Source organism: Ambystoma mexicanum, chromosome 2p, assembly GCF_040938575.1.
Source record: "Ambystoma mexicanum isolate Mex_15411 chromosome 2p, UKY_AmexF1_1, whole genome shotgun sequence".
NCBI lineage: Eukaryota > Metazoa > Chordata > Amphibia > Caudata > Ambystomatidae > Ambystoma > Ambystoma mexicanum.
This window is the reverse complement of record NC_090923.1, coordinates 518766309-518782769: the sequence shown is the minus strand read 5'-3', so window position 1 is coordinate 518782769 and position 16461 is coordinate 518766309. Positions and strand designations below refer to the sequence as shown.

At 41.6% G+C, this 16461-nt stretch overlaps 1 protein-coding gene across 1 annotated transcript in view; it reads right to left on the bottom strand.

Annotated features, from left to right (window-relative positions):
- SYN2 (synapsin II) overlaps window positions 1-16461 on the bottom strand; it is a 1471271-nt gene that overhangs the window by 222295 nt on the left and 1232515 nt on the right. Inside the window, exon 10 of the mRNA XM_069643930.1 lies at window positions 7090-7239. Coding sequence (XP_069500031.1) covers window positions 7090-7239 — 150 coding nt within the window. The remainder of the gene's footprint in view (window positions 1-7089; window positions 7240-16461) is intronic.

Sequence of the window (16461 nt, the reverse complement as noted above, 5' to 3'; positions counted from 1 at the left end):
AACCAGACCTAACTCTTATGCACTGCCTCTCAAAAATAAACAAGTGGGTGACCACCAACAGCCTTACATTCAACCCGGACAAAACAGAAATCATGATCATGCCCAACAAAACACATTGTGAATAGGCGCATTATACATACCAAACTCCTAGAACCCATGCTGCAGCCCATGGCCTATGGAAATGGGAAAGCAACCCGAAGCCTCAAAAGTAGTTATAAACCTTGGATCACTAATGGACAAATTTAGAAACTCAAGTCAACACAGTAGTAAAGAAATGCTTCTTCCACTTTCACAAAATCAGACAGATACTAACCTACCTCACCTTTGAACATAGAATGCCAGCTGTCAACTCCCTCATCATGCCAAGATAGACTACGCCACCAGCATATATCTTGGAATTCCAGACCAACCCACCAAAAAATTACAAAAAATTCTGTATGCAGCAACAAGATTACTCCTCATACTCAAAAAGAGGGAACACATCACACCAGCACTAAGGACACTTCATTGACTGCCAACATTAAAATGGTAACTTGTCAATGGTTCAAGGCTCTTGTAGTGTCATGATCGGTTGTATTCCCATGGGAAACGGATGGCGATGACCGGTGGCAGATGAATAAAGATCTGATGGTAATCTCAAATGTCTCAATGTTTTGGCACTATGATGTGGAAATTGTGGGTTGGACTGTGATGTCACAAAGGTGGTCGAGGGTGGTGTGCAAGTTTTGCAGGACCCAATCATTTCAGGATAATGTATGACCCACTATAGGGGAATGACTTCCCACGTTCAACCAATAAGCCTTACATGGAGCACTAACCTAATGCTACAATGTGTTTTGATGCTAATTAGTTTGTATGATTATAGAAGCTATTGTTTTAGGGGTGTATCTTGGACAGTGCCTTTCATGCAGTTCTGTTCCTTATTCTGTATGAATTTTGCTTTTCCAGCTGTGACTGGACCCAGAATATATTTTGCTTTTCCAGCTGTGACTGGACCCAGAATAAATTGCGTTACTTCTTCTTTGGTGAACACTCCTTTTTGGATTAATTTTGTAAGTTTCTGTTGGTGAGCTCCGAGGCAACCCGCTGTACACTCCTAACGACCTGAAACCAATGTAATTTTAAGTGGAAGAAAGAAATATGATCATATTTCTTCACACAGAAAAAAAGTGCATCTGGGAACAATTAATCACACTAGAATAGTCTTATGTGAACTTGATCCAAGCCCTGATCATTCATTGGTGAAGGGTAAAAAAATAAGATTCCACCGCCACACTGACCTGAGCCTGAAGACTCAGGTCAGATTCCTAGATAACTCTCAAATTATGACCATGATCAAGAAAATGTCTTGATTCCCCATTAGAACACGGGGCAAAGGGACAACTGCAGGATTTTACAGACGATGACATGGACCAAAAAAGATCACATTGGTTTCAAAACAAATCAAATTCAACCCAGAGTCTCAAATCCATCCCTCTACACAATGAAGGCAAGAAGGTAACATTATGAAATCCTCTTGCGGGCTCCATCTATCTGAAGCAAGATCTTCATGTTGTGTGCAGAAAGGAGTGGAAATGAAGGGAACACTGGGCATCCTACAGTACACTGAGAAACTGGAGGACTGATAAAAGAACCAGCTGAACCTAATGCTCTTGATTAGCTAAAAACCAATCCAAGTCTTAACCACTAATTACAGTTAGCGAGCAACGCTAGGTACCTAGTATTCTATGGCTAACTGTGTCAAACGGTACAGAGTGATCTAAAAGTACCAGAAGAGAAACAAGCCCATTGTCAATGTGGACAAAGATGTCAAGCCAGGCAGACTGGAAATAATTTTCAGGCAAAACTCAGATTGAAAACGGCCCAAAGGTTTACCCACATGACAATGGGTCATATGATATTAAGGACTGTGTGGAGCTAAACAAGACTTTTTTAAGCAAAGGAGTCAAAATAGGGTTTTTAAACTCAATAAGCATATAATCAGTTTAAAATGAAATATTATAGAACTTAGACAACAACGGTCTTAGAAGTTCAGCATGTTCTCTTGTATCAACATCAAACAAATAAGAAGTCGGACGAAGGCTAGCCAAACTGGTAGATTCCAGGCCGAGTAGTCAGCCTCCATTAGATCGGCCGTTTGTTGCCAGCCCTCTCCTTGTGCATTATGGGGTTTCTTTCCACCCTGTACAGTCCCCTTTCCCAACCACCACATCCCACTTATCTCCTTCATTCCAGTGCATTCTTCAGACTTCCTTCTAGAGCTCCCCCACTACAGACCTACATACAGTTGTCTGTGTTCAGCCTTTTGTGACTAGGTATTTATGGGGCATGGCATAGAGACTGCAATTTTTTTTTCTCCAGAGATATTAGAGGAAAAACAGTGGAAGGGAGACCTGAGGTCAAACAAGGGGAGTTTGGGGGGAGGGAGGGCAATGACACATTTTGACTCAAGTCTACAGGAATTTCATCTTGGAAATCTTTTTGGCAAAGAATAGACTCTCACGTTTACAAAAATGGTGCTAGGTCTGCCTTCATACACAAGGGGAGCAGGAGGTACTGAACTACCTGAAACAGTTAATACGGGCTTTGACATGAATGTATACATTTTCATTCAGAAACAGTCTCTTAAATTGTGGTCAGTGCCTGCTGCAGTAATGAAATACCCAAGGAATCCCCAGATTTCCTGCTTTTAGGCTTCAGTCTTCTATCCTTCTTATTCTGAGCCTATAGCTCCTAATTAAGCTAGGACAATATATTATGCTTACAATGTATTCAGGTGGACTTTAAAGGAGAAACCTTTAAAATAACATCCAACAATGCTTAGGAGAATTAATTAACAAAGGCTGTGCAGCCTGTTGTGTGTTTCTAAAGGACACCAAAATAAGGTTATTTAGCATAAGAGACCATGATGTGGTTGTTGCCAGTCCCAAATGACGTGAGTGGTGTGCCTGGAGGAATGACAATAGAAAATGCCATAAGGCATGGCTTGATCATAAAATAAAGGCACTATCAATGTACTGTAGATACACATTTCGATTAAGGACTTAATCCAAATGCTGGGATTTAATATTAGTTTAGTGGTAGTGGTAAAACATACACTGGGCTAATTTTCCACTGAGCCGTAAGGTGATTGCAAAGCGTAAAAGCCTTATTAAGGCTTTCACGCCTTCCAATCATGCCATGGCTCCTTTTCAACTATCTGTATGGTGGAGTGGATTGGGGGAACACAACTTGAGTTTACGCTGCTCCCTTTCTCTCTGCCATACAAATTCTCCAGCGTCTGCGCTGGCATGGATTTTCATGCCCGCGTAGATGCTGGAGATCACTATGAGGTCGGCCTGCTTTATGCAACAGTATAAAGCAGGGCATCCATTGTACACACAGATTTGTACTTTTGGACTCAAAAAATAGCTGGAGCCAGTTGAACTAATAGTTTACAGTTAAGTCCCTTGTAAACAGACACCCATCGGGTGGTATGTGAGGCTGATGAATCATGAAGACTTGTCAAAACCATGAAGTCCTCATATTGGTGTTTTGTCAGCCCTATGGAAGTTGTGTTCCTAAAACCCAATTTTAATTGGACTGTGGTTTGAATATTAGAATTACTGTGGTTACCTCTAGTGGAGTTGCTGAAAAACGTGTGATTATGTGATTATGATTTTAGAGTAAACTAGCAAAACATACTCTGAACAGGTTCTGTGGAGAGACATGACAACACTCTCATCAATTATTGAAAATCAATTATCCTGTAGGTCGCTATTCCAATTTGCTTATCACTTGTAGTGCCCTGCACTCTGAAGTAAACTGCACTGAGAATGGGCGTGTGTGACTGGCTGATATGCACCAGCGCTGACGTTTGGGGGATGCAAGAGTTGGTGTGCTGCTGCATACTGGGACCTACTCTGCCCTCTTGCCTCACCCTGGGGTGGAGCAGTTCATTGCAGTGCATTGCGGTGCAAATGTCCCTTAAACCGTGCATTCTAGGATTGAGGACCGGTCCTTCTTCGACCACATTGAGGTTTTGCCAATTTCAGGCAACCGTCTCATGTGTGAAAGTGTTGAAATCTGTGGAAAGGGGTGGGGTGTCCAAATGTTATATAGTCAGTCATGACTGATGGGTCCTGACAGGTAACTATGCAGAAGTTGGTGCAGATTGGTGAAACTATGTGGAATTGTATACAGAACAACACTTTGCAAAGCCACAAACCGACACACAAATTTAAGTAATGTCCGGAGGGTCTTAACAAGTAACTATGCAAAGTGTGGTGCAGGTTGGTGAAACGATGTGGAATTGTACGGGAACAATGCTTCACCAAGGCACAAACCCACAAACGTATTTTGACTTGTGCTGCAATCTGGGGAAAAGGGTGGGGTGTCTAGATGTCATGTAGCCAGTGATGTACGTAGAGTCCTAACAGGTCACTATGCAAACGTTTGTGCAGATTAGTGAAAAGGGGTGGAATTGTATAAGGAACAATGCTTCGCCAAGCCACAAACCATAAACAAATTTAGAGCATCTATCACCATTTTCTCTAGTGGTTTAAGTTTGACCTAATCTCTAGTGGTTTAAGTTTGACCTAGACCTACACACTCTCCCATTCTATTGGCACTATTGAGGTTAGGGGGCGTCATCATTGGAAAGCAGTAAGATTAACCAACACTTGTGGTGTCCAAGTATTCTTCAGAAGATGAGCTGCAAATCAATCTTTTTGAGGGTTTCAACCTAATAGCAAGAGCAGCACTGACCAATTTTCTAACATAGGAGGAGTTACAGCTGGTGATAGATAATACCCTTTGAGACAGATAACAGGCTAGGGCATCCAGGCCTCTCTGTAGAATGTCATATCGACCTCGTGGATTCTGACATGCAGAAACAGCTGGACTGCTCAAGCGCCATTTGAAGAATTATTGCATTCTCTGGCATTTTGAGGGGGGTGAAAATGTACTCAAGTACTGGTACCTCATGTACTACTTGAAGGTGGACCTTAATATCCTGGTAAAAATGATGACTAGCTGTCAAATTATCCCCCCAGTGCATGCCATGCTCAAAGGAAAAAAATATCTCTTCTCATTCCCCCAGATTACCTAACAATAATGTCCTTCCTCATCCCTACTTCTTACTCTGATAATATAATTCCAGCCTCCATCATTAAACAATTGACAGGCCCAGTGCTTAATGTGCTCCTCGGCATCATCAATGCCTCCCTCACAGAAGGATAATTCCTGGGCACTCTCAAGACTGGTCTCATACGACCTCTTTTGAAAAAGCCAACCCTAGATCCAGACGACCTGTCCAACTACAGGCCCAGTACGAACCTCCTGTGTATTTGCAAAATCTTGGGAAAAGTATTTGCTACACAACTACTCAACAAAATCGAACAACTCCACCTGAAAAATGACTATAAATCAGAGTTCCGCCCAAAGTGTACCATCGAGACAGCCACCTTTCTTGTGGTGGATGATGCTTGCTAAATCATGAATAAGGGTGACTCATGCCCCCTCGTCTGCATTCAACACTGTCATCCACTGCATCCTTCTCTCCCTCTTTGCTGACAGGATGAGATTCTCTGGCACTGACCTGAATTGGTTTACCTCCTACCTCTCATGCGGGCAAGAGGCTGTCCAGATTAACCTGTTGCATTCTAACTGACTTGTGCAGAGTCCCTCAAGTCTCCATACTCTCACCAACCCTTTTTGACCTTTACATGGGGTCTCTGGGTACTCTCCTCAAAGATCCCAATATAGTCATTCACCAATACGCAGACGATACTCAGTTGTACATGAGAGTAAATAGCAAGCAGGACATCATTTGTCTCCACAAATTCCTAGCCATCATCCAGTCCTGGATGTTGACTTCCTACCTCAAACTAAACCCATCTAAGACTGAATTTGTTCTCATCAACCCACCAACTAAAAAACTAAAAAACAATGTCGCCAACAATGGCTCAGTGATATGCACCTAGAAGGATTTGATCCACAACTCTCACACACAGCACAATCCTTAGGCTTCAATATTGGGGGAAACACATAGGCAAGAAGGCCCAAATAGCCTGACTCAAAATCACTACTGAAAAATCAAACCCTTTATCCCACTGCAGGACATCCAGAGCGTAGTGCAGGCCCTTGTGGTCCCGTACATCAATGGGGACAAAAGCTCTCCTGACAGCGCTCCCAGCTGCTCACTTGGCTCACCTAAAAGCAGTTCACAATGCTGCAGTACGTCTTATTACAGAAGCATGGAAATTTTACCGAATTACCCCCATCCTGCGCAAACTACATTGGCTTACACTCCAAGCCAGGATACTGTTGAAGACTGCATTTTTCATCTAAAAAGCAGTCACAAGTAGCACACCAGCGTACCTGGCACAGCAAGTAAACAAACTAGCTTGAATCATAACCTGTCCGCAAAGAGAGGACCCACAAGCAATCCTTCTTTTGCCATAAACACTTCCTCTGGAACTCGATCCGAGTGTCAGCTCGGAATGCCCCCACAATTCTCCAATTTTGCAAATCTCTCAAACCTTGGCTCCTTCAAAAACACCTGACCAAGGACTTATTCCAAGGGACACACATAGCGCTGCACAGACCTCAGAGTACTGCGCTTCTGTTAAAAGATGACAACTAAAATGCCTGCTACTCACACTCTGTACATCACTCCACTGCTCTTAAGCTAGGTCCACCCTTTAAAGAATAAATAAAATAATAATGATGAAGACAATAGAATATCACCAGAAAAACATGATTTTATCATTTTTGTTTGTAATGCATTTTTTATTTGTTATTTTATGCATTTTAAAATAGAAAAACAAGGTGATTTGCTGGTGATCTAAACATCTAATGAAATCAGTAAACGCCTTGTTCTATGCAGGTAACAAGTTATCATACCCAGTGTACTGGTAGAACCAGCGGGTTACCTCCATCCTCGTAAGGTGGCCCTATGTTTCCACACATTCTTTTCAGTGATTGAATCTTTAACGTCTGTCAAAAAACGCTCTCCAGGCTTTTTTGTTAGTCACTATCCATTGAACTGCAATCCCTGATGTTATACGGTTGCATGTAAGTTGAATTGATGTATTAAAGACTCCTTACCTGAGGCTGTTGAGTCGCAGGGGGTCTCAGGGGGGATGGCACCGGTGTTTTTGACAGTGTTTGGTTCATCCTGCTAACAACTAAATCTGCTATGAGCTGTCTGTCTTCAACTTGATGCTCTCCAAGCACAGGCATAGTACAGTCCATCACCTGCAAAACCGGACAGGTTTACATGTTACAAACTCGTATGAGAAACCAGACCTATCACTGGTGAAGCATTGATGCCTGTGACTGTGTTGCTATTATAACTTATGCATCGGCATAGCAAATTAATAAACAATAGCGATTCAATTCTGGGCCTGTATATAGTTTTAATGACCTACATTCTCAAAGGTTTACACATTGCATTGTATGCTGTGCATTCAATATATTGCCATTGTTTAAAGATTTTGATAAAACAAAATACACCATTGCATCCACGTATATTCAATGAAATAACACTGCTGTTTCTTAAGTAAGCATGTTAGTCTGCACATTACAGTCTAGCTGGTGTGTTCAAAAGGCTTACACTGTTTTTTGCCTTTGCAAATTAATGGTAACGTGTATGGTATGGCACGGTAGGTTTGTTTCCATGGTACAACGTGGTATTATCGACATCAGTTTTTTTCTATGAGTGTTTTGCCGAAACATTATTGCCAAAAAAACGCATCTGATTTTTTTGGAGTGCTGGGAAGAGGATATAAAGGGTTGGTGGGGTTGGGATCAGCAAAAAATTGGTGGAGGCGTTGCAGATTGGGGGGAAAGGACTGCCCCAAAAATAAAAAAAATACAAATGTCGATGAGTTTTTGTCAAGATTTTATCGGAATTACACCCGTCGAGATAACGATTGTCGATGATATGACATAGACGCGTTTCCTGAACTTACACATTGTAAAAGTCCTGCTATGTCTTTCCTTATGCCAAGTTGGCGAGCCAACATTACATTATATGTGTTGGCACGACACTTTGGCCTGATTTGGTAAGGACACACGCAATTAGCAGCAGACAAATAATACAAATGTGTAATCAATGGGCATTATGAATGAGCGGGTAGGACTTTTGAAAAACATTAATTACAGAAAAATGACTAGCGAACTGTACCAGAAACCAGTCATTGAGAATGGCAAGAACCGTACTGTTTAAGTTCACACACAGGCTTGACAGGCGTGTGTTGACTACTATTGTTACTTGATGTTACACATGATGATTCACAATACATATTAATTTAAAATAACAAAAACGGCAACAATTGTGAACTTACTTTTTTCCTGCAAGGCAGAAATCGTCAACAAACAACAGGGACATTTACAGAATACAATGAAGGAAAGCTACAGAAAATATTATAAGCATAAGGTAAGGGCTGGCTCTTCTTTCTTCCAAAGAATGTACATGCTATTCTCTAGGATATTGTAAGTGCCACCTGTGAAAGCCCCTCTACTCTTTATTATATGGGTGTTGCCACAGCACTTTACCAAGCTGAGAGCATGCAAAATCAAATATTTGTATTTATTACATTCTGTAATGCCCAAACCCGGAGGTTTCACAGCGTTTGTACAGGTAAACATTAGGTAAGCATGATAGTCAGAAGATGCTCCACAGAGCAGAACTGGAGGAGATTAGCCAGATGTGTTGAAGAGCCAGGTTTTGACAAGTTTTCTGAGGTTTAGGTAGGCTGGTCCGTTTCTGATGTTGGGAGAAAGCGAGTTCCAGAGTGAGGGAGCCGAGACTAAGAAGCATGCACCTCCTGCTTTTTTTGCTGTGGAATCTTGGTGTGGACTACAGAGGTAGGAGGAGGATTGTAGCAGACGCACCGCTACATGACATTTCAAGGCAATACAGTTGTTGAGCTAGGGAGCAGCCTCTTTGTAGATGCATCTATGTGCGAGGGAAAGAATCTTAAAATCAATGCGGGCATTGATGGCGATCTAATGGACCTTACGTCTGGCAGATGAAATGTGATCTGTTTTCCGTAAGCCCAAAGCTGCACAGAGGGGTTTGTTTTGTAACAATTGTAATTTGTTAAGGTTTTCTTTGATGAGGTGCCCATGCATAGGGCATTGCAGTAGTCCACCTTACTGATGAAAGCTCTGGCAAGTGTGAGGCAGTTTTCTGTGGAGAGGAATTTTCTGCTCAATGAGTTGGGTATTTGGAGGTGCCCAGAATGGCAGAAATACAACTTGAAGGTTACATTCCAGATGAGCAGCACCAATTTGAAGATGGGTAATGTGGGAGTGATGAATAGTGATTTGCAGAGGTGACATGAGGTGGTATTCATTTTAGGATTTTAATGGGCACAGGAGACTATTGCCACTAGGGACTTTCCCATTTGCTAGCAGTCGTCAATGCTAATCTAGCCTCCAGAACAATAAAATAGCTATTTTAGAGGAAACCTATTAAAGTTCAACTGATATGAACCTGCACAAATCAAGTCCATTTATGCTGATACTGGGGCATAGGACTGTTGCCTATTTCAGGCCTATTTGATATTGGCTGCAATTGCTGGGAGGATAGCCTGACCAATATTCCAACCTGTAGGCAGTCTATTTCTCGACCATTCTGAACCTCCCCTAACGTCAATGCAGACCGATGGCGGAGTCAATGCATGTGTATGTGAGATTCCATGATGTTTTATGCCTTTTACAGAACACATAAAGTGACTCCTTCACACTTCTCCACAATGCCCTAAACATGCAACAGTGGGGATGAGCAATTGTTAACGTCATTGGGAAGGATCACTTGCCCCCTGGAATGCCTTTGCAGGGGTTGTGGAAGACCTTGAACTATCCATGCATTACCAAATGGTGTGCTACTTCACATATGCGTGGTCCGTGTGCATATGTGCAGCTCAGTTTTGGGGTGGATGGAATGTGCTGTTGCAAAACATTCTAGCCGAAACCACTAGCCTCAGAATGAGCATATATGAGTTTGATGTGAGCGAGCTTCAGAGATAAAAGCTATCTTATTGCAGAAGCAGGCAGGTCCCTTACTGTACCTGTTGAACGGTTCATCCTTTCAAAAAATCTGGTAACCATAGATACATCAGCAAACCTTAACCCTTGTGCATACAGCAATACATTATTCTGATTTAACCCTGCTTACAGCTTTAGAGGCCTGCAACCTTTGGCTCATCAGAAATGTTGGTCTGCGGTTACCATTAGCACCAGCCAGTGTACACAGTGGTGAGAGTTCAACACGCCTGGAGAGCCACACGTTGAAGACCCATGCTTTATACCCTAAAGTAAGCACTGGAACAGACGAACATGAAACGTATTCTGTGCTAAAACATCCAAATGTCAACATCTATGTTCATTTGAATGAAGCGCACAATTCAGACTATTATATTGGGTTTGCTTACACTATTAACTCTCACATGAAAAGCTGAGGGATGGCCACCGGCTGTCAATACTTTGATTAAAAAAAAGCGGCTGCACAATATATTGATTAAAAAGATGCTCGGATGAATTTCATTGCAAATGTCAGTTCGCAGACATGTGCAGTGGCATAGTTAAGCTTTCTAGTGCAATAGGCCCAACCAAGTGCATGCCCCCACTTTACTCCACCTCTGCCAGACTCTTTGCCTTCACCAGTTTCTGCCTCTTCATCCTCCTCTGTCTGCCTTGACCAAACAACGCCCCTCCACCTCCATTTTGTCCCCCATTTTAACTCCATAACAACATAAGAATGTTTATTAAAGCTATGAAAGGGATTAGAGAGTTATTGCTTCCACACTATTCATTCATGCCTGTTATCTTCTATGACATGTAGGTGAAAGTGTTTTCAGATCTCTGCTGCCCAGGATTTGGATAAGGCAGTGTTTTCTACAGTTGCTGAGGCCCATTGTCTACTTTCGGTTAGGTCACAGAACAATCCTTTAGTGGAAGCAATCAGAACATAAGCTGCCTGACAAATGGGCACAAGGGCGGAACGAGGAATTTTGGTTTCATTGCTAATATCTGGTTTCTAGTGAGTTGCCTGCTATCACCCCATGAGAAGCATCAGTGCTGGTCTATAATAGGAATGTTTCAAGAAGCATAAGTACATTGCTACATGAGGTTGTGTCAAATGGCACAGTTAACATATGAAATATATGCAAGTGGTATAGGTGCATGCTATACAAATGTTGAATAAAAAGTACTCATCCTTCTTCTCATGGTTACAGCTATGGTGTTAGCACGTGGCATAGCATAAATAAGGCAAGTTAGCACCTGCTTTAGCCCATATATCGCCAATCCCTTGAGCTGGAACACCATTAAAAAACTGCAAAATCACAAGTGAAATGTGTAAACTCTGCCTGGTTATAAACAACTCAGTAGAATAAAAACTGTTGGAGAAGGTTCTTGGGACATTTGACTGTGCATTCTCTTGGTAATGGGTAAGGGTGACTGAACACTCAAGGGTGGGAAGAAACAGCATTCCTCATAGCTGTGCAGTACAGGAAGATTCAATCACAAATGAAGTGGTGAATACTGTTTACATCATTGCTGTCTGAGAGTAAAACTGAGTAATGGGTCAGGCGTTTAGGCACACCATTACCTTGTGGCTTTGGTTTAGGCTAGGTCTTGCCAGCTTGCATTTATGGTAATTTAAAATGTTTGGTAACTCCTTAGAGTTAGTTGGACTGTAGAATGCATAGGAATATTTTGAGATTTGTGGGTTGTAGATATAGATGTCCTGCCTGCTGTCGTTTGAGATACTGTTTCATAGTAAAAGTCCAACCTTGTATTTCACATCTAGTTCATGGGAAGGTTACTTATAAATGCGACTGTTAAGAAGCATTGTGTGGCATACTTTGCAGTTGTGTTTCCTAGAAGTACTGAACGCACAGAGGAATGTCATCAAAGACACATGAGAAACCAAGCAGAGATGCCTCGTGGCCTGCTTAGCACTGGGAGCTTCTGAACACATCCTGAAAGAATATCTTGACCAGACATCACAGACCTTTCTTCTTTACAGCTGTGAAGCAGGGTGTACCTTTATCACACAGGTTTTGCTCTCTATGCCCCGTCTATTGCTTTGGGCATCCTTTCACAGGTTTCTTGATACACTTTCGCATTTAGATTTACTCTTTGCCATTTTAACTTTTGTATGATCTCTTTACACTTGTACTTTTTGGGCGGCAGCACACTTCCGAAATGTGGGAGGCAAAGTAATGCCTGCACCTGAGCATCATGTTAGTGCCCATCTGTGGGAGCTCTGTACCTGACTTAGGCAAAGGCATGTTTTTAATGTTGTAAAATGATGCATTATTTTAACCTTTTCTTTTCGGGGAAGAAAATCCAAATTTTTGCAACGGTTTAAAAAATGCATGTCATGTGTATTTGAAAATAAAAGTGATTGCTTAAGAGAATGTATGTGTACGTTGATTCAAAATAACTTTAATGATAATGGGGAGTGACACCGATACAACCAATGTGGTTCTGTCTGTTTTGTATATTAAAGAGCATAAGAATGACCAACAAGCTTTATTTGTCATACATGTCTGTGAGAGTTGTATGACTGAATCACTAAATACCTAATGCACGCTTGGTTTGGTACACATTTCCTTTTTTACATTTTCTCTCAAACAAAAGTCATCCTAGCAATAACGATTTTGTAAATATCAAGCATACATTCACGTTTAGCCAGCAAAAACTTTAGCTGTCAGAGTGCAGTGAATTCTAACAGCTCAAAATCACTTGCATTGTTGTGGGTCAGCCAGACTCCATGAAACTAAAAGGACCTTTATTTTTAAAAAATGATAACATTGAAAATAAACTGCTGTAAAAAGCCGCTCCTGTGTCAATCTGTCAGCCTTATTGAAGTTACGAGTCACAGCATGAAAAAAAATCGTATTGTATTCAGCAGCTAGAACTTTTCTTAAGGGGGGTTGGTTGGGTGTGCCATTAATAACTACTTTACTATGAAAACATTTAATGCAATAATGAATGGCTGGCAACAGAGACCAGACTAGTGTCAAAATAATGTGGTTCTCCTCACAATGCAACCATACACCATATATAGACATTCTTCTTAAGGCCCATGCTTACATTGTACCTGATGTCAGTATGAAAGTGGTTCTGTTTTTATATAATTTCGAACACACAGTAAGCTATCACACACTCTCATACTCCAGAAAAGACTGACAGCTCAATTTTTTCACCATCGGATGTTTGTTAAAAAATATTTTTGGGCAACCCTAATGTTTTTGAAAAACAGCCTAGAAGCAAACACAGCCTGGCTAAAAAGGGATCCATTCACTGAGCTACGTAGAGGACATTTACGGATAAAGTGGTATTTATTCTTTACCACAGCACTAACCTTGGCTAAATACAAAATCCCACTGGACACTGGTGATGGAGATCGAGAGTTGTTTTAATGAAATCTAACTCCCACTTGCTGACTATTTATGTCTATGTCCCAAATATCAGTGCAGTGATAGAGGGTACCCTGTCAGCAACAACATCTGAGAATCTGGAGATTATCCAAGACCACATATAAAGCAAAACTGCAGCAGACCAAAAAACTAAGAAAGATTCCCATTAACTAGTAAAAAACTACAGCCAGTCATGAGTTCAAATGATCCACACCTCGCTAAGAACTGATTAGGTCAATTATTATACCTTTCAACATGCAAAACTTACTTAGTCCCACATACTACTCAGGCATCATTTAACCTACAATACACGAATTAAAATAATTATATGTCACAAAAAGTCCTGCTTTATTCTGGGTAAATGTATAACCAGGATATATGAAGAACTTTGTAGATCCACATGAAAACTGTGAGAGACATGAGGATGCATTGAGAGAGAAAAAGCAAAAATGGGGATAACTGTACTTACAAAATGAATCTGACCAATTGGAGAAAAATAAAGCATGCTCATTTTCTGTGATACGTCGTACTTGGTCTTTCATGCGAGGCCTGATCAGTGACACAAGTAATATTGTTCCGCTCTCCCCGAGGTACCCTAACATCCTGTTGTGCCCTGGTGGAGCCCCTACTGAGAACCCCTATTCCAATAGGTCTGACAGTGTTGCTAGAAATGAGTGAGCGCAATGCAGGCGTGGCCATAAATGGTCAGGAACACAGAATGCATCATAGAGTGAAGTATAAAATAGCCATAAGCTGCTAAGACATGTTTATGAATGGAGTCTAATTCTAGCCTTAGTCTTAAACCTGAGAGAAAGTCAATGAAGAAGCCCACCCAAGATGAATATGCTGGTAGCCACTGATTGGTACCTTGTTCCCTCTCCAACTACAAAAACCTAAAAATAAAAGGGCTTTCTGCTTACTTTGTAACACTTGGGTACAAGTCCTGAAGAACAGAGGAGAATGTCAACCTGGAGATGCCGAACCACCCGGCAGTGGGGATATATCTGCAGGGTCCTACCAAAGAGAGCTTGCAGTGAGGGAAAACGACTGGGGTGATATTCTCAACCTGAAAAACCAAACCTCCTTGGAAATACCTTTATCGTGAAATCCATCTCTGGCCAGGGGGCAAGTCTTTGTTGTGCTGTGCCCAAACGAATACCACATCTTGGCTCTAAAGCATTTGAGAATTAAAGGTAAACAGACACAAGTGCTGAGTATGCCTCCTTCACCTTCTGAAACACAGTCTGAGGGCAGTCTATATTGTCCAGAGAACTATGTCTCCAGTGGAAGCTTCCAAACAATATTAGTACCAATAGAAAAGCTCTATAAAACAACATTGTTTACTAAATCACACAGTATTACTAAGAACACAATAACCCCTCTTTTCAAGGGAAATACACAAGAAATAAAGCCTAAATATGTTATGAGCAGCAGGATACATGGGAATCTAACTGCAAAAGGGTGAAAATAGGTAAGGAATCAGGAATTAATCAGTCTCTAGGACCAAAGATAAGGTCTGGATTTCAGGATGTCCAGGATGGCTGGGAATTAAACCTAGCCCACATATGTACTATCTCAGTAGCATTGTTGATAGCTTGACAACATCAATCTAGTTTTCAAGGTGCATTACATGGATTTAAGCTGCAGTATAAGTGTTTCGATGTGACTTGATGTGTGTGACATTTTTACCCATGCCGATGCACCTCACTGCACCCCTTTGCCAATGGGGAAGGAAACAGCCAAAAATGGATGCGCTAACCCCTGTGCATGCACAAATCTGGAAAATTGGGCATGGTTCATAAATCACGAAAGGCTGCACAACCCTACCACACACACAGTCAAAGTTGGTGTAAAAATAGAACTCACTGCAGAAGAATGCCAGTGGGTGCTGTACAGGAAGACAGGCCACAGAAGTGGGCTAAATACTGAAAATGCCCTTTAAAATGTAGCTTCCCTAATCAATTGCAACCTTCAAAGTGCTGTTCTGGTGCTAAATTCAGCCATTTTCCAAGTGAACCATTGACATTAAAAGTGTACTGAACTCACAGATCCTTCAGGTCGCTCAGAGCAACCGGGCCTCACTGACTGACAGCAGCTAAGAAATATATTTTATGGAAAACCAGTCCAGCAAAAGTTTTTTTTCAGTTACACAGGAAAAATGCAGCTAAAAGTGGCTACATATAACAATCCGTCTCATTTCCAGCTGTGCAGAGAAAACTCCAAGCAAAGGCTGAATATTTAATTCCAGATTGCAAACAAACCCCCGATTTTATTAGGGGACATCATTTTAGAAATGTGCATTTGTGCAAAAGTTAAATTGTGGTTCAAATCAATGTGGGAGTTCCTAAATCGCATCATGAAATATGACAGATCTTTCTGCCTGCTAACCAGAACAAGGCAAGTGCCTTTGGCCACTCACAGCCGTGAGGTTGTGATTTGAAATTCTGGCCGTACCATAAACTTTGTGATGTCACTTGGTAGGATAAATCTAGGAACTTCACCACACATAGACACGCTGCTTCCTGGCCACATCCTGATTTCTGTGCAGCACTTTGTTCCAGAACTCTTCATCTTGCAGCTGATTCCAGACTTCTTTGCAAAACTCAGGCCTCAACATTTGCTGAACTTTTTTTTAGCTAGGCCGAAATTCAATCATCCCAAACTTAAGGGAATTTAGTTCTGATCCAGTCTGCCTTGCTAACATTAATGCTTGCCTATTGAACTCACCATCCTGCTAATCTACCGTGTCCAGTGACCAGGACCAGAAGGGCCAATCCAAATCCAGTCTGAGGTGCAGTCCCAATTGACCAGAACCACACAGCTGATCCAATTCCGCCAGAAGAACCATGCTGCTGGTATAGCTGATCCGATGACCAGAACCCTGACGGTCCAATTTTAATTTACAGTGGACTGTAAGTATCAACAGGAATCATAGTAACCCATAGTATATTGCCTTGTTCTATCCCAATCTCAACCCATCGTCTTTTTAACTTAAGAACTTGTAGTAGTGTCATACCAGTCTGAAACTCTGCTTTGATTT